General features: G+C 42.0%; 2 protein-coding genes across 2 annotated transcripts in view; both read left to right on the top strand.

Moving 5' to 3' along the window:
- Window positions 1–9,224, top strand: part of TRPM7 (transient receptor potential cation channel subfamily M member 7) — a 79,321-nt gene extending 70,097 nt beyond the window's left edge. Inside the window, exons 32-40 of the mRNA XM_066636257.1 lie at window positions 240–265; window positions 1,078–1,128; window positions 1,507–1,572; window positions 2,267–2,550; window positions 3,359–3,441; window positions 4,998–5,203; window positions 6,095–6,146; window positions 6,446–6,552; window positions 8,465–9,224. Of these exons, the coding sequence (XP_066492354.1) occupies window positions 240–265; window positions 1,078–1,128; window positions 1,507–1,572; window positions 2,267–2,550; window positions 3,359–3,441; window positions 4,998–5,203; window positions 6,095–6,146; window positions 6,446–6,552; window positions 8,465–8,595 (1,006 nt within the window). The 3' untranslated portion in view covers window positions 8,596–9,224. The remainder of the gene's footprint in view (window positions 1–239; window positions 266–1,077; window positions 1,129–1,506; window positions 1,573–2,266; window positions 2,551–3,358; window positions 3,442–4,997; window positions 5,204–6,094; window positions 6,147–6,445; window positions 6,553–8,464) is intronic.
- Window positions 9,225–12,497: 3,273 nt separating this feature from the next.
- Window positions 12,498–20,742, top strand: USP50 (ubiquitin specific peptidase 50). The gene is made up of 7 exons (XM_066635162.1): window positions 12,498–12,550; window positions 13,412–13,612; window positions 15,090–15,285; window positions 16,630–16,830; window positions 17,712–17,854; window positions 19,092–19,224; window positions 20,495–20,742. Exons 1-7 carry the CDS (start codon window positions 12,498–12,500, stop codon window positions 20,684–20,686), a joined length of 1,119 nt encoding a protein of 372 aa, XP_066491259.1. The 3' UTR covers window positions 20,687–20,742.
- The last annotated feature ends 756 nt before the right edge of the window (window positions 20,743–21,498 follow it).

Raw genomic sequence — 21,498 nt, 5'->3', positions numbered from 1 at the left:
GTCCTTTCATTGGCAGCACTAATGCAGAGTAGTGGTAGATTCCTAATTCTGTATGAACATGTGGGAATGCTACTTCTGCTCTTTGTGCTCGATTGAAATCAAGGTGCTTGTTTCAGTAGCCAAAAGCATGGCTTTAAAAAAAAAAAATTGGATGGCAAGCAGATTAGACTTCTAGACAATGAGGTGGAGAGAAGTCAAATACAGAAAGTAAGTTTGTGTGAAATTTCTGTCTTTTACAGGTCTTCTGAGGAAGATGCTTTAAATGGTAAGTTGTTGCTGAAATACTATCTTAGTGACAGCTCACCTTTATGGTAACATTAAGTACATTGTGTGTAGTTATTTCATTACTTGAAAACCTTAAACATCTTAGAGCCAAACCACTTGAAAGGCTGCCTTCCACTGTACATAGTGGCCGTCCCCTGAGGTCAGCTAATAAGGCCCTTATTACCCTGCTACCATTGAAGGTACAGTTGGCGGAAACCAGAGTAGGGCCTTTTCGATGGTGGCACCTATTATGTGGAACTCCCTGTCCTGAGGGATTGGTTAGCTCCTTCCTTATTTTGGTTTTGCCTTTTGGTTAAATTCTGCCAGACCTTTGGAGTTTAGTTTCCCTCTGCTGATTCTTAATTTAGTCCAGGCTCTTTTGAAGGTATTCTGGTGGGTGTCACTACGCTGTCACTATTGCTCTTATTCTGTTATATTTTTGAATCCTAAGCCACCTTTGGTCCCTCTCATTTGGAGGGAAAAGCTGGAGTATAAACACTTTTGAAATTGTTGTGATTACTGTCTTTCTTGCATCTATTAGGGACAAGATTGCATCTGTTAGGAACATTGAATTGTGTCCATTAGGGACAAATATTTAGTCGATTTTAGTGCAACCTCCTATAGTGCTTTGAGGATCACATCAGAAGACCATTTTCTCATCTGAAATAAACTTGCAGTGGGACCACTTGCGATCAAGGCATTACCGATGACCATTGTACCTATACACTGACTCTACTTGTCACCATCCTGTGATCCAGAAGCAATGGAAATTTTGTTGAAATATTATGTAACTAGTGCCTTGATATTTTGTAGGTATTGCTTCTCCTTTCAAGCCCATCATGGATACCACCTACTACTACTCAGGTCAGTATTTTAAACTAAAGCTATGAAGCCTAATAATCAATTGAAGCATTCGTCTTTTTATTACTACTACTACGACTACTACTACTACTACCACCAGTATTTATATACTGCTTTTCAACAAAAAGTTCACAAACCAGTTTACAGAGAAAAATCAAATAACTAATGGCTCCCTGTCCCAAAAACGGCTCACAATCTAAAAAGATGCAAAAGACCACCAGCAGACAGCCACTAGAAAAGACACTGCTGGGGTGAGGTGGGCCAATTACTCTCCCCCTGCTAAATAAAAGAGGAGCACCCACTTGAAAAAGTGCCTCTTACTCAGTTAGCAGGGGTTTTATAGCAATTTTATAGCAATTTTCATCTTGTTTTCCTTTACAGCTGTTGAAAGAAATAATTTGATGAGGTTGTCACAGAGTATACCATTCACCCCTGTGCCTCCAAGAGGTAAGAAATCTTATTGTGGCCTCTGAGTGATTTTCAGACATCAGCAAGATATTTCCTTCTTTGCAGCCCGAATGTGGGAAGCCATCCTTAGCATCTAAAAAATAGTACACTTGCAAAATCCTGGGATTAGGTTAGGAAAGCTTACACTGTGAATCTCATTCTGTATCACAAAGAATATTGATGATGAAGTTCTGTGGCTTTATTCAGATTGCATCACAATTTTTTTAATGAACAGGCATGAATCTAAGGCTTGCCTGATTCCTCTTTCCTCATATATTACAATGGAAAACTTTCCTTCTTGACTTAGTAGCAAACCCCAGCTTGCTGTTTGGTCTTAATTCTGAATTTTGTCTGAAATTGTGGTTTGCTGCTAAATCAGGAACAGCAGTTTCTCTTTGCTGTGCATGAGTGGAGAAGGAAAAGACGAAATGATAATATGCTCCATACCTTCTTATTCTGAGTGCATAGTGAAAGAGCACTTCATTGTATCAAAAGTCTAACTATCAAAAGTCTAACAGCTGTAGAGGATGATTGACTGTATGAAACGTCTGTTGATGAGGCCAAGGATTGGTTACTTTTTTTCTTTTCATTGCTTGATCAAAGCATCCACCAGTTTAAATGGTCATTAAATCAGTGTCACCACCATCCCCTGGGTTAACTGCGTTCAGCATTTTTATCCTGTGACCCATAATAGGTGAACCAGTCACTGTGTATCGTCTCGAAGAAAGCTCTCCCAGCATCTTGAATAACAGCATGTCTTCCTGGTCTCAGTTGGGTTTTTGTGCCAAAATTGAGTTCTTGAGCAAGGAGGAAATGGGAGGAGGCTTGCGGCGAGCCCTCAAGGTGGCCTGCACCTGGTCAGAGTATGACATCCTGAAATCTGGCCATCTCTATATCATCAAGTCTTTTCTTCCTGAAGTGATCAATACTTGGTCAAGCATTTACAAAGAAGACACAGTGTTACATCTCTGTTTAAGAGTAAGTTGTATGTTTGCTAATAAGAAAAGAAATGCATCAATAGTACATATCACCCAAATGCCTAAACTGTTTTAATTATAGCAAAACAAAATTCACTTGCTGTCAATTTCCTTGTTCATTTTTATTAGTCTTGTTGTCTTCCATAGCAGGGGAGGTTCAGTCTGCTGTCTTTACTGCATGCTAGCCAGTGCTCCAGACACACTGGCTGCTTTCTTCTCCATCCACTACGTCTAAGAGGCAAGATCTGGCCAAGGGGGCTGGTCTAGAAAGCATTTCACACTTTCTTCCTGAAGCTAATTTTTCTCCTGCCTCCTGGTAAATGGGTGCAGGGGGTCTGAAGTGCCCTGGCTCCATCATAATCTTGATGCTGTCTCTTAGTGACAGCTTCTAAGTTATGAATTCCAATTATTCGGCCTGAGCATCACATACAAACATGTACTTCTACACACTTCACGCCTACATGCCTAGAAACTTTCTAAAATGGTGTAGAATAAAAATATAGAATATTTCTACTTCTAGCAACCTCAAAATACTTTTACGTTCAGTTGAACTGTAGGATGGGATTGATCAAAATGTGGACCACTCAGGGTCCATATCATATCACTTCAAGTAGCATAGCTAACCCACAGACCGCCACTTAACGATACTTAGACTGTAGCCTTAATTTCTTTAGTGCGTATGAAGATGGAAAAACAAGCAAGTTAACTATAGAAGATTCTTGGTTTTTGGTACTATTCTCCTTGACAGAGTTCTCCTTTTACTACATGGACTTATGGGCTTGGTTCTTTGTTTTTTTTCCAATCCACAGGAAATTCAGCAGCAGAGAGCTGCTCAGAAGCTCACATTTGCATTTAATCAGATGAAGCCCAAGTCAATTCCATACTCTCCAAGGTGGGTATCATTAAATCTTTTGGATTTAAATCAGCTGTATTGGGCCAGGCCAGTTGTCCATCAAACTCAATATTCTGAGTCCAGGTATAGATGCTCCCTTTTTTACCTGCCCTTGCAGGACCTACTTCTCAGAGTTGCTTTTCAAAGTGGCCGAGGCATGTGTGTTAATACTAAAATCCATATGGGTGGGATACCAATCATATGGGGAAAATGATCAGTCCTCTGGTTTTCTCTGGCAAAGTGCCCACCCTTTGCAATGGAAAGTAATGCTGCATTAGGCTGAATTCTCATCCATAGCTGGGATATTCTACTTGGCAGGATAAATCATGCAAGTAACAAAATGGTAGAATGAATTTTGCAAAATAAGAGACTATACAGATTTGTATAATTTATACAGGTTGCAGAAATTCAGAAACTGCAGGTAGTGAAGAATGTGGTGGCCTATGTAGTCCCTGGGGTAGGCGGTTTGACTCTGCCCAATTCAAGGTGCTGGTTTTGACTTCTAAGGCACTATGCAGCTCAGGGTCATCTGCAGAACTGCCTACTTCCATACAATTTGGCTTCTCCGCTATTGGAGAAGGCCTTCTTATGAGTACCACCACCCAGGGAGGTGCGTGGAGTGGCGGCAAGAAATAGGACCTTCTCAGTAGTGGCACCAACATTATGGAACTTCCTCCCCCTTGATTTATGAACTGCTTCCTCCTTGGAAACTTTCTGGTGAGACCAGAAGACAGTTCTTTTCAAACAAGCCTTCTGAGTTCTCAACCCTTTTAACATCTGACTTGTATAGGCTTGAGGCTTTTATAAAATTGCTGTTGTTGCTCTTTTTATGATATAGACATCTGATTGTTTTTAAGATTCCTATTTATTGTGACAGGTTTTAATGTTTTGTCTTGACTCGTATTTTAATTGTGATTTTATGGTTTTGTATTTCTATTATTGTTGTATGCTGCCTTGGGTCCCTTTGGGGAGTAAGGCGGGATAGAAATAACATACATGCATAACTAAGTGTGTTGGTGCAGAATTTCAATTGTGTTGGTGTGGTGTGCTCACAACCTTGGTCGTGTCTATGGTTGGAAGGAAAGTGCAACACAGGCTTGAATCAAAAGGTGTTCTTCCACTTGCGGAAAAGCCTCTTCTGCTCAGGGAAGGGCTGTTTCTGGCTTAGCAGAAGAGTGTATTATTGAAGTTTCTCCAAGAGCTGTGTTCTTTCGTAGCTGGTTCAAGGAATGTTGTATGAACCTGCGTAGAATCTGATGATTCCCTAAGAATAGAATCCAAGGCAAAGAATGAGAAGACAGGTTCCTGCCCTAAGGGGCTTACAATGTGGAAAAGAGACATGAGAGAGCAACTGTGGAGGGGAAATGGGGCAGGCATAGAAAGAGGAGGAATACGTTATTGTTTCAATTATGTGTGCTTTGGCTTAGCTGTAGTAGAATATAGGGGCTGGCAGGTTGTGCCAGAGGCATCCGAGACATGTGCTCAAGTCAGTTTTTAAAAAAGTATTTATCAGTTGCTTGAACCTTACTTAATTTGGATGTGTTTTTCCTCATAAGATTCCTGGAAGTGTTCCTCCTGTATTGCCACTCCGCTGGACAGTGGTTTGCAGTTGAAGAGTGTATGACTGGAGAATTCAGAAAGTACAACAATAACAATGGAGACGAGATAATCCCGACCAACATGTTAGAGGAGATCATGTTGGCCTTTAGCCACTGGACTTATGAATATACCCGAGGAGAGCTGTTGGTCCTGGATTTGCAAGGTGAATGAAGGTTTGGAGGCATGACAATGTGTGTGCTGCAATGTAAACACCCAACTATGAGTACAGGGAGCCATTGTAAGTTGTACAATGTAATTTAGGTCAGCAACAAATGTAATTTAACTGAGATTCATCACCCTGAATATTCCAGAAGAGCATTTGAATGTTTTCCACTTGTGGGTGGGTGGAAGGATAGATAGTTAAAATATATTTTAAAAACGCTACATTATAGTGGGTTGTATATAGAATATGCAGGCTTGGGAAATGGTAGACTATGAAATATTGATCATGCTTCTGTGTACTTGAGTGGAAGTGGGGAGGGAATGGTGGATCCATAGTGCCTTTCAGGAGTGAACCCCCGCTTCCCAGGTGTGAGAGAACTGTTATGGGTAGATTAATTCTATGAGGAAGATTATGGATGGTACCAAGAAAGTGTATTGACAGTTTTCCCACCATCTTTCACAGTACTTGAACCTGTAAATCGAAGTAGACAGAACAAAGTACTTCACACAGTACACTGTTAATTGTGTGGAATGCACCGGATTTTGGGGGGGGGGCAGGACTAGCCTAGATGACTTTAAAAGGGAGATAAATTCATGGAGTAGGAGCAGAGCTCTGAATGGTCATTAGCCACGGTAGCTAAGTGACACCTTGCTATTAAAAGGTAATAAACCACTGAACGTTTGCTGGGGACTGAGCCTCATGCCTTGTTTGTCAGCTTTCAGATGTGAGCATCTGTTAGCCACTCTGGAATACAGGAGGCTGGACTGGACAAACATGGTGTGATCCAGCTGGTCTCCTGTTACGTTAACAATCTAGGGGCTCTCGTTGGAACTACAAGACTGTTCAGCACGAAATATCAGTCTTGTAACTTCCTCTTTCTCTCTTGTGAAGGTGTTGGTGAAAATCTGACAGATCCCTCTGTGATAAAAGCTGGAGAAAAACGGTGAGCAGTACAAAGTTCTTTTCATATGGTGCCGGGAGCCAGCATGCCCTTGCGTTGTGTGAGGAGGGACACACTTCACCCTTAGCCCTGCCTGTTAGTCAGGGCACAAATGTGTGATTAAGACTTTGTTGACCAATTGGCTTAAAGGCTGCAAGGCTAATTTTAAAGTTCTGATGATCCATAATGGGGGTGGCAAAGACAGCACTTTGGCATAGCACCTCTTTTGTATTTGGGCTACAGATGCTTTTGTTTTTGTTTTGTTTGTTTGTAGCTTTTAAAATATGTGCTTTATTTTAAAGGTCAAGTGATATGGTATTTGGTCCTGCAAATCTCGGAGAAGATGCGATCAGAAATTTCAGGGCTAAGCACCATTGCAACTCATGTTGTAGGAAACTTAAGCTTCCAGGTAAACCAATGACTTCTGTTTCAGAGAGAGAACCTGTCTTTTGTAACTTGCCTTCTGGAGGAAATAGGATTTCCACACTGATAAGTGTGGGTTTAAGAAAAAATTATCTTCTACTAAAACAAATCATTACTGGCTTTGTGCTGCCTATTCTAAGCTGCATTCAGCCACTTTTTATATCCTGAAAGTCTCACAGTTCAAAATGGCCTGTACTCTTTAACACATTGCTGGAGGCATTGTGGAACTTTTAGCTGTAAAGCCCAAGGGAACCTGGCCGAACCATCTCTAAGAATCTACTAACCTCTTTGTTGGTTGGACAAAACCCTTAAAAATGAAGTGGGGTGAGCTGTATGAGTTAGAGCCATAGCTGAGTGGTAGCATGTACTATGCATTCAGAAAGCCCCTGGTTTGAACCTTGGCATCTAAAACCAAAGGTTCTTCGGTAGCCAATGATGGGAAGGGGACTTCTTGTCTAAGACTTTGCAGAGCAGACAGTACTCAGTAAAATGCACCAACTCTGTGGGTTCTTTTGGTGCCCTCAATTACTCTGTGCCACCTAAATGGAGGGGTGTAGCATAATCTGGTTCAAAATCATTTTTTATGGTTTTGTAGTTAGCAAGACAGTTAATCAGGGCTTCTGAGAGGAATTTTACCAGAGGGTACAAAGTTTCTTTTGGGCCCCTTTGCAAAGAGGGAGGGATGAAACAGAGTAGGGGAGGGTGGTGACGGGCAAGCAGAATAGGAGTGGGGAGGGATGAAGCAGGGTGAGGGGATGGTAGAGACAGCTGGAAAAGAAGACCTAGAGCCCAGGTCTACCCACCCATGTGGCATCCGTAGTGTCCCCAGCATCCTGTACGGGAACAAGTCTGAGTAGATAGGAAAATGTCAGATCCCAGGAAATTTATGGGCTCCTTCCTTTGGCTTCTGGGCCCCCCCTTTAGACCCTGGGCCCAGGTACAAATTACCCCCCTCTCCTGGGCCCTGTGGTTAGTAGATGGTTTTCTTCAAAAACTGCACACCAGCAAGGCCTATTTTTCTACTGTAGCATCAAAGATTTGAAAGAGGCCACCAAGGTCAGCAAATCCAACTCTTTACTTCAGTGGTTCTCAAACATTTTAACATTGTGATCCCACTTTTTAGAATGACAATCTGTTGGGACCAACTAGAAGTGATGTCATTAATCTGGAAGTGATATCATCAAGCAGGAAATTTTTAACTCCCTATCTGACAAAATCCAATCCAATTAATTTCCAAGCTTACAATGAGTATAAATTAAAAAATTTATTTAAAATAAAAAACCCTTCCAAGCACTGGGGAGTAAGCCCCACTGACTGCCATTGTTAAAAGCATGTATGTAGAAGCCTGTTAAAAGAACAGATCTGTAACATTTCCCCAAATACAGTCACATAACATGGTAGTATCAATTTTAATATATTAAAAATAAAGTACATATTGAAATGAATGGTGATCCGTCTGAAATTGGCTCACAACCGACCTAGTAAGTCCTAAACCACATTTAAGAAACACTGCTCTAGTTAAAATAGGAAAATCCTCTCTAGAGGATCTTCAAAAGGTGACTGTCAAAACTCTCCTTGAAGAGGTCCAGTGAAGGAGAACTCAGCTTTTCCCTCAGTATTTGGTACCAGTGTTGAATTACTCTTATTGTTAAGAAATCGATAATGGTTATTAGGACGGTGATTGTGCCATCCTTGTGCATAGCATTTTACAAAGAATGAGGTTCCTTCCCCCTTGTGGAAATTTACACAATGAAAACAGTGAAGAGGGAATGGGATAAATCGGGGCAGACAGTAATACCCCCATAGCACTGCTTGTAGGTAGGGGCTTCCACCTGGGGGGGAAGGGTTTGTATCACTAACGTACCTCTTTCTCCTCTCTCCTCCTTTTTGGGGGGCAGATTTAAAAAGAAATGACTATACGCCTGACAAGATGCTACTGCCTCAGGATGATTGTCCAGAATTGACCATTCAGCCTGGGAGCTGCACCAAAGAATCGGACTCGACTTCTTCAAGCCACCTGATGCTGTAACGATAATGTGCAGCTCTCTGGCTTCACCCATTTGTTCGCAGAAGGCACTGGGTTGTCCCGCCCGTCTTTTCCTGCACTGTAATCGGATGAATTGCTGCCTGTGAGCAAAGGCTGCCTGGATAAGGAACGCAGTGTCTTGATGGCTCTGGCACACAGTACCTTGGCTCTTCTAGAGGGCTCTCCCAAGATGTGAGCATCACCTCTGGAGGGCAGCGGGCAGCTGCTGATTTTTTTAGATGGAATGAAATTAAGTATTTATGAATAGCTTTTTAAAGAAGCATTTTAGCAGAAGGATAACTTTACATTTTATCTTGGTCCGTGAAGGGGATTTCCCACCCACCTTCATCCTGTAGTGCAATATGCCCTTGACCAAATGATTTTTTTGTGGGGGTGTTGATGGTTTTAAGGCAGATTGTGTTGGGTTTTTTGACAGCTGGTCTCTGTCATCTGCCTAGTGAAATGGAAAAGAGATGTGTTTTCTCCTCACAAATACTGAATGATTCTCTGATCCTTCTGGCGGGGGAGGGGGGTCTTAGATATGCTCTCTTTGCTCAGTGCCATGTATGTTTTATGTGGCCTAGTGGAGCCAGGCTGCCCCTGAGGATCTGTCCGTATTTATTGCCAGGAAACTGAGCTGTATTGGGGGTGGGGGGTGGGGAAGCAGGAACAACCAGTTCCAAGCAAGAGGAGGTAGTTTGTCTCCTGTATCAGGATTCACATCAGTGGCACAGAGTCAGTTCTCATGTGGGATGGATTGTGCATAATGAAATTCCATTTGTGTTTTCTTTCTTTTTTTAAAATGCATTTCAGTTTTATCAAGTCTCACTGTCAAATAGTAGCAAAGCCACAAGAGAAGATGGGGGTATAATCACATTATATAATAGAACAAAATAGCATAGAAGACTGGTCTGGAATAAGAAGTTGCCTTGTGAGATAAGCAGATGTTAGAAGGAAGTGCTATTACTTGTTACATAGTGGCTGCTTCAGAAGTTTTGCCTTCCAAAGATCTCCTGAAACCAGTATATGAAAGCTGAATGTACACGTGAACATTTTAGGGCACCTTCTGAAATTATCTTTGCAGTGTGGGAACTTCAGAAGCATGGTGTCTTCCTGTGCCGCTTGGATAACTTTGGATCAGGCAGGACGCACCATGCCGAATTGCCATGGCTTCCAGTGGAAGCAGCCCTGGTGTAGGAAGGAGGTGAGGTGTGGACTTCACCCACCTGCTAAGGCCAACCTTTGCGGTGCTGAAAAGTCTCACTTGGCTCCTGCTTCCACATTGCAAAAATGACAGAAGGGCCCCCAATTGTATTTAAGATTGTGTGAAAACACCGTTAATGTTATATTATTATATATGGTACTTATTTAAAGAAAATAGGGTTGGATTTACATTATGTAATGTAAGGGAGATTGCAATGCAACTTTATGCCAATAAATGTAATTTACCTGTCCTAAATCTGTTGGATTTTCAACAAGAAGAACCTGTTGTCCACCTGAAGTTTCATGCTGCGACATTTTGTTTTGTTACATAGGTACTAACTGTAATTTTTAATTGAAGGGCATCATAAGACCCAGTAATTTTTTTTTATTCCGTAGTGTATCTTATAGATACAGACATTAAAGCACGAACACAATAGCTGTTTAAATGGTGGTTTATGTGGCTGGGGAAGAAAAGGTATAGTGTATTGAAGATACAAAAATGTATACATTTTGTATATCGATAAATCTTTAAACAATCCCAAATAAATTTATTCTTGTTTAGACTACTGACCTCCTTTATTTTATTTGCTTGATCAGGGATTGGGGGCAGGTGAATATGATTCTATTGGTTTGGAAGGTATTTGGTTTAATGTTCACTATCAACAGAAGCCTCCACTATTATGTGTCTTCTGAATTGATTAAAATTACTTCAGTCCTAACCAACTTTCCAGCACTGACTGAGCTGCAATGCAGCCCCAAGTTAAGGCAAAAAACATGCCCTCACCTTGAGACCCCCTTGACTGCCTCCCCACTGCAGGATGCAGTACATGCCACATTGACACAGCTATGTCAATGTTGGAAAGTTGGTTAGGATTGCGCTCTTACTGAACACAGTGGGCTTACTTCTGAATAAGGTAAATAACACCATTTTCAAACACACAACTTCTCTGTAAAACAGGGTATTGGTTAATGGATTCTTAAATGTGTATCAATAAGTCTTTTCTAAAAAAATAATCTTAGGAAGCTGTCATGGAGATTTCTGGAGAGCTTAAAAGCTTGCTGATCATAAGTTTGTGTCATTTGGTTGGTTGTAATAATAGAGGTATGATCAGACTGGCTTTTGAAATGGTTTATGCTACAGTACTTCTTGATATTTCTGGAGAATAGGAATTAGTGTCCGGGAAAGATACCAAAAAGACTACCCACTTTTTGCTAGATATACCGATGGGAAGGTATATTGGAATACAAGAACAATAGCTTAAACTCTGACCAGTTCAAATTTAAAATTTTAAAATATAGTTTTTTTTCACTTTCACAATAAATCTAGCAAGTGGTTTGGACACACGATTGCTGATGTCAGCGACATAATTCTAGTGCAAGTACTATGCTGAGCCGTAGAAACTAGATGCTGAGACCCATGAATTTCCCAATTTCAGGCCTTTCCCCACATGAGCCTACCTGTTTCTTGACATTTTCATCAGAGATATTTCGCCAAGTGCTTCTATCAAAAAGCCTCCTTGGATATAGTGCCTCATTTTTGGAACGTGCTTCCCAAGAAGTCTTCCTTGGTGCATACTATGGTGCTATGCTAAGACATCTTTTATTCATCTAGACTTCGTAACTGAGTTTTAGATCCTGGTATAGCCACTGTGAAGTATTTATAGTCCCTTATTGTTGGTATTTTAATTTTGTTGTTCAATGCATTGGACATCCCATTTTCAGCACAAATGTTCCTGCAACATAACCAGTTTCATCAGGTTAGAGAAATAATCATCTCCATGCATGGGTGGTGTTGGGGGTTGACCAGGTTGGGTGCTGGATAAAGGTCCATGCCCATCAGAGGACCCACTTGGCTGGGTTGCCGCCTGAACCCTCAATACTAGTACCCAATGCACCATGGCTGGGTACCACGTGCCCCTAGTATAGAGCTTAATGCCAATAATTGGAATTCTAGGGCAATCTCTATGCTATGAAATGCCTCACTAGATGATGATGATTCCTGCAGACAAACTGGTCTTAAAGGCAGAACAGCAAACAGGTCATTCTTTTCCTGGTCATTTGGTAACCTATTCATAAAGGACATATATAGTAGCTTACAGTAATCCATGAATTTTGCTGGATCTTTGCTTTTCTGTGCTTTGCAAGGTCTTGCTGTCATCAACACCATCTTGGTGGGGAAAGAATTCTGTTGTAACAAATACGATGAAAACCACTGAGCTAGAGAATATGTACAGAAGCAGGAATCCAGGCATCGGATGGTTTTGGCAGAGGCTATTGATGCTGTTAAAGTAAGGAAACAAGGATTCCGTGATCCAAGCATGTTCTTTGCTTATCACCGTAGCTCAGCCAACCTGCAAGAGGTCAGCCATTCTTGGGAAGCAATTGACTAGAATTTTATCAAAAGGATTCTGGAACTTTATGGCTTTCCATCTTGTTAAAAAAAACAACAGCTTTGTCACCTAGCAACCAAGCTAGAGTGCATTCATGATGACAGAAGAATCCACAGTGGAACCTTGGGGAGAAGTTCAGGCAGCCTGAAGGACAAGCCCCCGTATATTTTGGGTCATGAGAGTAGGAGCAAAGTAAAGCAATGTGAACACCCAAGACTGCAAATGGGAAACACATCAAAATGAAGCGGTGGAGGTAAACCAGTGCTCCGAAACTCCAGTTAAAGCACCAGATTATCTCCTGCAGGCCTGCAGATGGCTTCCAGGTCAACAAACTTACCTGATGACTTCAATATATTTTATCTTCGGTGAGTTTTCTGCCTTAACAAATTGGCAATTGCTTTTATTAACTACTTTCAATTGGTTAGCAATAGGGTGATGTGTGAGAAGGAATCTGCATTATCTGATGCTTTGCAAATTGGGGTTGGAGTATTGACTAGCAGTGGCAGTCAGGTTGAAGTTCTCCAGGAAAAGGCTTTGTTAATGACCACTACTGTTTACATTGTTCTGTGAAATGAAACTCAGTTGTTCATCCCTCTTGGAAGGCTAACAGCTTCAGTATGTTCAACACCAATAAATGCCTGCAGTTTGCTAATTTAACATCAGCATGTTTGATCTATAAGCCAAAATTCTCTATTATCTTATTTAGCTGACCAAAACTAAGGTACCTGATTAAGGCTGCAATCCTAACCCCACTTTCCTGAGAGTAAGCCCTGATGAACAAAATGGGACTTACTTCTGAGTAGACCTGGTTAGGATTGTGCCCTAATTTTTAGAACCTTGTTGTGACCCACCTGAGAGATAAATGTGCAAGCTCTTCTGTTATAGGAGCTGTATTGAAACTATGGTAAGGGTCACTCCACCTACGATTACTTCTCTGCAAGGGTGTACGCCAGCACAGGGAACAGGCATGTGTCTGTTTTGCCGCAACATACTACCTGAGAGAAAGCCACAGATCACTCTTGGGTCATGCAGAGTGATAATGCTGCCCACCAGGCCTGGCTTGTATGAAGGATGGGTGCTCTAGAATACTTTGCAAACTGCACTGCAGACAGGCAGAAATGCAAAGGGTTCCCTTGAAGACAGGAAGCCTGAAAACCAATGGTGTAGGGTGATGAATTTTTGTTCATGTTGTGACTCCAACAATACTTTTGGCTTTGGGAATGCAGCAAAAATGCTCTTTCTTTGGAGAGTATGAAGGTGCCCATGGATGAGTCCAGAGATGAGATGAACCCACAATACCAAGGACTAACTGGCCTGCGAAACCTAGGCAACACCTGTTATATGAATGCTGTGATACAATGCCTCTGCAGTGTAGCACCACTGGTGGAATATTTCCTGTCCGGAAAGTATATAACATCACTAGACAAGTAAGTCGATTGGCTTAACATCATCATCGGGGGGGGGGGGGGGAAGGTAGAGCACCTGCTCTGCATGCCAAAGGTCCCACGTTCATCTCTTGGCATCACCAAGAAGGGCTAGGAAAATTGCTGCAGGTCAGTGTCCTCAATACTGAGCTAGATGGACCAATGGTCTGACTTTGCCCATGCTAAAGGAGTGTACCGCAGGGCATATTTATTTAGATCTCAAAGGAGCTGGCAAAATATAAATTCAATCAAATTCAAAACCTGCAATAACAGGAACACAAAAGACAATAAAACAGCAGCCCTGCTCTTCCTAGAGCCCAAACACCTACTGGAAAAGATAGGTTTTTAATGTTCTCTTAAAAGCAGAGAGGAGGAGGCCCTCCAATACAACCATGGCAGAGAGTTTCCCATCTTTTCCTGGGGTGAGGATGATGACACAACATGCAGAGAAGGCCTTGTCACAAGTGCCTGCCAAACTAACTTCATTTGATGACAGAGTATGCAGAAAAAGGTTTCTCCAGACTATTTCAGTGGGTGGGTAGTCTCACAGCGGTTTAACCTTTAAAGTACATATGACAGAGGGGTTTAAAGATAGGCACCAGACCTGAAAACTAATGATAAACCAGTGTAATTTCTGTAGGCTAGGACTGCTATGCTCGCTCTGTGTGGCTCCCGCCAACAATCTGGCCACACACTTTGTACCAGTTGCAGTTTACAAATCCTCTTGATGGGCAGTCCCACATAAAGAGCATTGCCATAGTCCAGCCAGGAGGTGACCAAAATATGGATAACTGTGGCCAGATGTCCTGCATTCTCAGGAAGTGGCATAACTTGGGCACCAATAGGAGCTGTGCAAAAGCAGCCACCTACCCCTCAAGGAGCACACCCAGGCTATGCAGTCACTTTTCAGAGGACATAGTTGTCCACCAAGAACAGGCTGAACGCCCAAGCTGAGCTCTGCTGCTGATCAGCAGCACCTCATCTATGTTGTTGGCTGCGTGGCAACTGCCACTCTGATGCACTTCAGGGCAGACAGAATAGGCTGAGTGAGTTCAACTAAACCAGGGATGTCAAACTCGTTTCATACAGAAGGCCAAAGTTAACATTCATGGCTCCTGCTGTGGGCCAGAAGTGACAGCATTAAGTAGATAATGGACAGAAAAAATCGCTTAGTTCTCACACAGAAACTTATTAGCTGCGAATGGCAGAAGAGAAAGTGTGCAAATTATGTTCATTTTTTCAAGATATGAGAGCGCCCAGTTATCAAGCTGGGAGAGCCCAATGATAACAGGAGCCAAATAAACTGCTTGCGGGGGCCTTACATTTGTCCCTCCTGAACGAACCTGTTCAGAGCAGTTGTGCTGACCACCTCTTTCTATGGCCTGATGAGATCGGCCTTCCTTATTATGCTAAAGCTAGGCCTCTCTGAACCAGCTCCAGTTTGAAGTAAGCCTACCCTGTTCTTTCAATCTTGTTTAAGGGAGAATGGAGAGATTGCGACAGCCTTTGCCTATTTGATGAATGACATGTGGCTTGGAGACTTCGAATGTGTGTCCCCAGAAGTATTTAGATTGGTCATTGGTGAGAGATACCCTGCTTTTATCAAGAAGACCCAGCAAGATGCTCAGGAGTTTCTGATTTATGTATTGAACGAACTGCATGAAGCCCTCAAGAAAGTGAGCACTTTTCTGTATGGCTCTTCGCTCTACTCTGGCCTTAAATGGCCCTATAGTCTCTCATAAGTAGAGGTGTTTGGAAAGGGTGTTACATATTTTACTCAGAAGTAAACCCATTGTTGTCAGTAAGACTTAGGCCAGAGGTTCCCAAACTGGGGCATCACAATTCCCCAGACAGGGAATTTCTGCTGCTGCCCCCTTAAGGGATGGGGCAAGGCAATTACTACACTAGGGCCACTGCCAGGGTCAGAAGTGTTTTTTCTACTTATCTGGGGGTTGCTATGGCTCTCTAGAGCAGGGGTCTCTAAACTTTTCAGCCGAAGGGCCGCATCAAATATCTGGCACGGTGTTGAAGGCCGGGAAAAAAAATTAAATATAAAATTTAAATAAATACATTAGAGATGGAACTTAGATGAATGAATGAATGAATGAATGAATGAATGGGCTCAAATGTTCAGGATTTCTCCAAGCACCAACACAGCCCCCAAAATAAAGCACACACACTTAAATGGACACCCATTCCCCCACCCCACGAGCACAACTCTGGTTGTGTTTGGTCAACTGGGCCAGAGGCTCTCAGGGGATCAGAGGCTCTCTGTGGGCCACATCTGGGCCCTGGACCAGGGTTTGGAGACCCCTGCTCTAGAGGATCAATCACAAAACTGGAAGTGGCTTTTTTTTTTTTGCACTATTTACAGCAGCTTAAAGGTGCGGGGAGGACGGCAGAGGGAGTCACAGGCTTCCCAGTGAGCCATAGAAATCCCCAGGTAAGTTGAAAAAACCCTTCTGTCCCTAGTAGTGAAGGCACAATTGTGATGATCATATTGCCACCCCCTCCCCCACATGCACTTACAGGTTCCCAAAGTTTGGAAACTGCTGATTTAGGCTGTAAGTTTTGTACTCACTGGAAAGAGACCCTACTGAAAAGGAAAGGACCCACGGTTCAGAAGGGAACAGTAAAGGTTCATTCTATGCATTTTTTTTCATTCCTCCTTGCTTTTTTCCTTTAATGTATGTGAGAGCACATTTAATGAATTTCACCACATTTTCAAAGACTGAGGCTGCTAAAGACTAACTTGAGGAATTAATCACTGGCCCTTAAATCAGTGTTGGAAATAAGATCTCAGCTTGCAAGCCAACTTTAGCATCTTCCTGATGAGAGGGGAAAAGTACAAGATAAAAATATTTTAGTAATCATTCTGATGTGGAAATTGGAACTGGAATATTTGTGGTTTTAAGTCCAAATCTCATAGTGGTCGACCAAGGGAGGCTTTTTTTTATTACTACAGAAGTACCAGTAGTTATTATCCGTAATATAGCACTCACCCCCTTTTTTCCTTGCAGGCAAGTAAGAGAAGAAGCCAAGGGACCTCATCTTGGGATTTCAGACCTTCTGCTGGTGAAACCTCCATCATAACCCGACTCTTTGAAGGACATCTCAGTTATGATATCGAGTGCTTGGAGTGTCAAACTAAAACTTATAAAAATGAGGTCTTCACTGTGCTATCTCTTCCCATCCCTGATGACACAGAATGCTCACTGGAGGTACGATTTCTCCCTGCAGAGGAATAGTTCTGGGTTCAGTCCTCTCTTGTCACTTATGCAGGGAGAAGGCAGTAGCTCCAAATCAAAGCACCTGCTTTGCACGCAGAAAATCTCAGATTCAACCCCTGACATGAAGAGACCCCTGCCTGGTGCCTTGGAGAGACCTTACCAGTCTGCGTAGAGACAATATTGAGCTAGGTTGAACAAAGGTCTAACTCCATAGAGTAGCTTTCTTTGCTTTACTACTAGTGAGTATACTGAATGTCAGAACTGGCAAACTCCTTCTTCTGGGAAAAGTTTAGAATGAACTGAATGAAGGGAAGTTAACATTTATCTATAGATTTGTGCATTGTGAAAATTTCTTCCCAGTACTGCCTTTACAGTGGGCAATCTGAAAGTTCTTCAGAACCTTCAGGGTATAGTAAATATCTGTTCTTTCCCTGCCAGGTTGTATTTATAGGATATATAACAAAGGCCTGCAAAACTGAGGGTCAGAAAAACTTTCAGAGTTTATGGCAGCTTTATATGAATTTTGGGGGCTGATTCCAAAAATGGCATCGGTTCTGTCCTATCTCCTCTAGTTTTGGAGATATGGCATAGCCTCATTAGTGAATGGTTCAAGTTGCCTCCTTGTAAGGATGCCATGGCGAGACTTCCTCATGAGGAAGCTGCTTGGATAGAAGATGTGTTTCTTTTCCATGGTAGGAGATAGAATTAGTTGGTGGGTCCCATCCCAGTGTTAAATAGTAATGCAGGTAAAGAAAGGCCAAGCTGTTGGTGGCTCTCCTCATCAACCAGAACAGGACATGCTTGGCAGACGGGTACACTGCTCTTAAAAAGAGAATGCGCATCTGTCTCATTCAAACTCTTTTGGTCCCCAGGAATGTCTTGAATACTTCTTTAAGCCAGACATGCTGACTTGGAACAATCAGATTAACTGTTCTTTCTGTGGGACAAAGCAAGATGCTGCAGTGAAAGCCAGTATAGCCAAGGCACCGAAGATAGTTATCTTCCACTTGAAGAGGTACAGACTTTTCTTGCAATTATTTGCGAAGCCTCATGTTTCCCCCCCCCCAAAAGTGGTGGTAGTTGCCCAAGAAATGGTGGCATAAGTGGGGGAGGGGGTGAGAACCATTTGCAAAATGAGGGCTCAGTCCTATCCACCTTTCTGGCAGTGATGCAGCCATGCCAACGGGGTGCACAGCAACCTGTGGTTGTGCGGCAGACATGCGGGCCTCCTCAAAGTAAGGGAATGTTTGTTCCCTTACCTTGGAGCTACATAGGTGCTGGAAAGTTGGATAGGCTTGGGCCCCATAGCAGTTAAAATATTTGAATGTTATTCCCAGCTCAGTGCATGGGTTGCTTGATCTCAAGCCAATGTAACATCAAGGCTTCTTGATAATATAGCGACTTTGCACTCATTTTGAACTCTCACCACTGCCAAAAGCAGGAACAGGGTACCTCATCTCTCTCTGACACAAGGACCCTCCATTCATTTTGTCCATAGGTCCTCATATGGTACTTTGTTCTAGGGGTGTTCTCAAAGCCACCTCTGTCTCTGACAAATGAAAATACAGGACTAGCATTTTCATTCATTAAGCAGGGAAAGAAACCATTAAAAATTTTAAGGTACTGGTTTAGCTTTATTTGTATTTTATTAATTTTCTGGTTCAGGTGCTAACTTTTAGGAGCAGTTCAATAACCTATTCAGATACATTTAAGGCGGAACAGTGATTTTAAATTATATTTTATGTTGAAAGCCACTTTGTCACGGAAAAGCAGCATGAAAATCTTTGAATTAAGTAAATCCTTTGCAGGCTGTGCAATTCTATAAAGTTGATACATATTTTGATCCTTGGGGCAAGCATAGTAATTTTAAAAAGCTGTTTAACATTTTAAAGAGTTAAAAATACATAACAGGGTTAAAAAAAACTGCAGAAAAATAAAACACTGATCATAAACTGCAAGCTGACTACCTGTAGGGGTTTGATTCAGGCTCAGTTCAACCCCCTGGAAATGAAACACCCATTTGTCTCTTCCACAGGGCATTCATCTGGTTTCCTTAAAATAAGTAGCAATATACTACACAAAATGGACTGTTGATCCTCATTTACATACTGTACATTCTTATAATTGCTTTCAGTGTCAGACTAATTTTCTTCCCCTAATATCCATATGCAGCTGGATGCTCACAATATTGTATAGCAACTCCTATCTGTATTTAGGCTGAACCATTTCTAAAGCTCTCCATTTATTTTCAGGTTTGAATGTCAAGGTAGTTACAAAAAGAAACTGAGAACTGATATCTACTACCCACTGAACAACCTTGATCTGTCTTGTTACATCTATCCACTCTTCCGGAAAAATCCCAAATACCACTTATTCGGTGTGGTGGTAAGTGACATGGCAAGCTATTCCTACAATAATATTATTCTTTTAACATATTTTGACAGTGGCTTAACAACAGCATCCCCCAAGTGGTTCACAAAATTTGTTCAAAAATGTTTTTTAGAACATACACAATTAAGATAGAAAGGAAACATTTTTGCTTTGGGAAATCTTTGAACTGCGCTTATACTGGATCATGAATACTGCCCTTATACTGCCCTTATGAAACTGCCCTTATACTGGATCAGTCCCTTAGTGGCTGTCTGGGGTTTGGGCCTGGAATCTTGTGCACACAAAGCATATGCTCAACCACAGCCCCTCACTATTGGTACTTTTGTCTTAAAATGCCAAAAGACCTCTGGGAAAACCATTAGCCAGCCAGAAAATCAACTAGTTCCTATCAACTAGTGGCCTATGCCCACTTTGCCTATACAGAACTTGCCAAGAAAAAGCAGCATCCATGAATCTTACTGGATGGCCTGGGCAAGTCACCTCATTGGCTTTGAGAGTAAACTGTGTTTTAATAATAATAATAATAATAATAATAACTTTCTACCCCGCCTTTCTCCCCGAAGGGACTCAAGGCGGCTTACAACATATTAAAAACAATTTAAAAACAAATAAAAACATATTAACACATACTAAAAACAGCAGTCAGAGTAAAAAAAATAGGTAAAAAGAGCATAGAGCAGCAGCAAGTCATAAAAGAATCAGGCCTGTAAAAAATATTAAAAGATGTTAAAAAGATGTTAAAGGCCAAGAACTCAGAAGGCCTGTTTAAACAGAAGGGTCTTCAGGCCTTGCCGAAAGGTCTCAAGAGAGGGAGCCATTCTTAAGTCAAGGGGAAGGGAGTTCCATAGCATTGGTGCCACTACTGAGAAGGCCCTATAAGATCATCATGAGCTGCTTTGAGGTCATCCACTGTGGAAAAGCAGCCTTGGGACAAATGCAAACACGTTGTCTAGAATGCTTAAGAGGAAGGATAGGATACAAATGTGTTTAAACATTTTGTAGCTTTTCAGATTCTGTCCAAGACTCGTAGGGCACAAGAATCAATCGGAGGGGGGCTGCTCTGAGATTAAATCTATTCCCCTTTACAGTAGGATCCTGCATAGCCATTGTGCCTAATGGGTGCAGTTGTTGCCCATGGATTGTGTTCTCTGCTTTGCCTGGACAAATATGTCCTCATCCATCTAACTGTGAAACAGATAATCATAAAGCACCTTCTCTTAGCAAGCTTTAAAATCTGCCACTGTTGTTGTTGTTGTTGTTACAGAATCATTTTGGAGATCTGGATGGCGGCCACTACACTGCATTCTGCAAACACACAGTCACCCAAAACTGGTACAATTTTGATGACTCTCAGATTACCGAGATGCCAGATCCCCTGGTACAAACTTCTGCAGCTTATCTCCTGTTTTACACCAGTCAAACGTTCTCTGTGCCTGTAAAAAACCAAAATGGCTAGGAAACCACATGAACAAGCAAGTAGGATGAAAGCAAGTAGTAATAGTTAGCAATGAATAGTCACTGACCTGATCGATCAAGGTTTGAACCACATTTCTCCAACGTGGCTGTCGTTAATAAGCACTTTAGAAACTGGCCTCTGTACAACTTCTCTCTTCAGTGAAAAGATGGATGCTGGACATAAACACATTTTCAGTAATCTTCCACAGAATGTAGTACACCTCTAGCTAAATAAATTTTTCCTGGACAGCCAAAGTTGAAGAGTCATTTTTATTGTTGCAGAATACAAAAGGAGTGAGATGTTAATTGCTACTAATTAAGTTTTTGGAGAGGTTAATATTGCTGAGCCTAGAAATTAAGGGTAGCAGAAGTATGAGGGCCCCAGGTGCCTTTGTAATGAATGTATGGGCACCTACCTCCAAAGCAGATGGGCTTGGGTGTTTTGTTTTCCTTTGGCATAGTGCTGCTGTCGATAAAGGGGATATGTATGATCTGTTTAGTTAGCAGGCCTCAGGAAGGATTGGGCTACAGCAAAAGGAAGCTATCAGTCCTGTCCGATCAGAAGAAAGTGGATGGTTCCAAAGAAGCAAGATCTTAGGTAGTACCCTCACACAAGAAGATGCAAGCTCTGAGCGGGTTTGGTCCTCGAAGGTCAGTGGAAGAAGTAGGTCAGGCAAGTTGGCACTTCAGATCTCAGTCTGCCAGGGGTGCTGTTTTAGCAGAACACTGCTGGTGCAGGAAGACCCCCTTCCATACAACACATAACAGTTGTTAAAAACTGGTGTTTGAGGCTTGAGAATAGAAGCGATAAGC

This window comes from Tiliqua scincoides, chromosome 8 (genome assembly GCF_035046505.1).
Source record: "Tiliqua scincoides isolate rTilSci1 chromosome 8, rTilSci1.hap2, whole genome shotgun sequence".
NCBI classification, from domain to species: Eukaryota; Metazoa; Chordata; class Lepidosauria; order Squamata; family Scincidae; genus Tiliqua; species Tiliqua scincoides.
The sequence above is the reverse complement of the archived record's forward strand: the minus strand, read 5'-3'. Positions and strand labels throughout refer to the sequence as shown.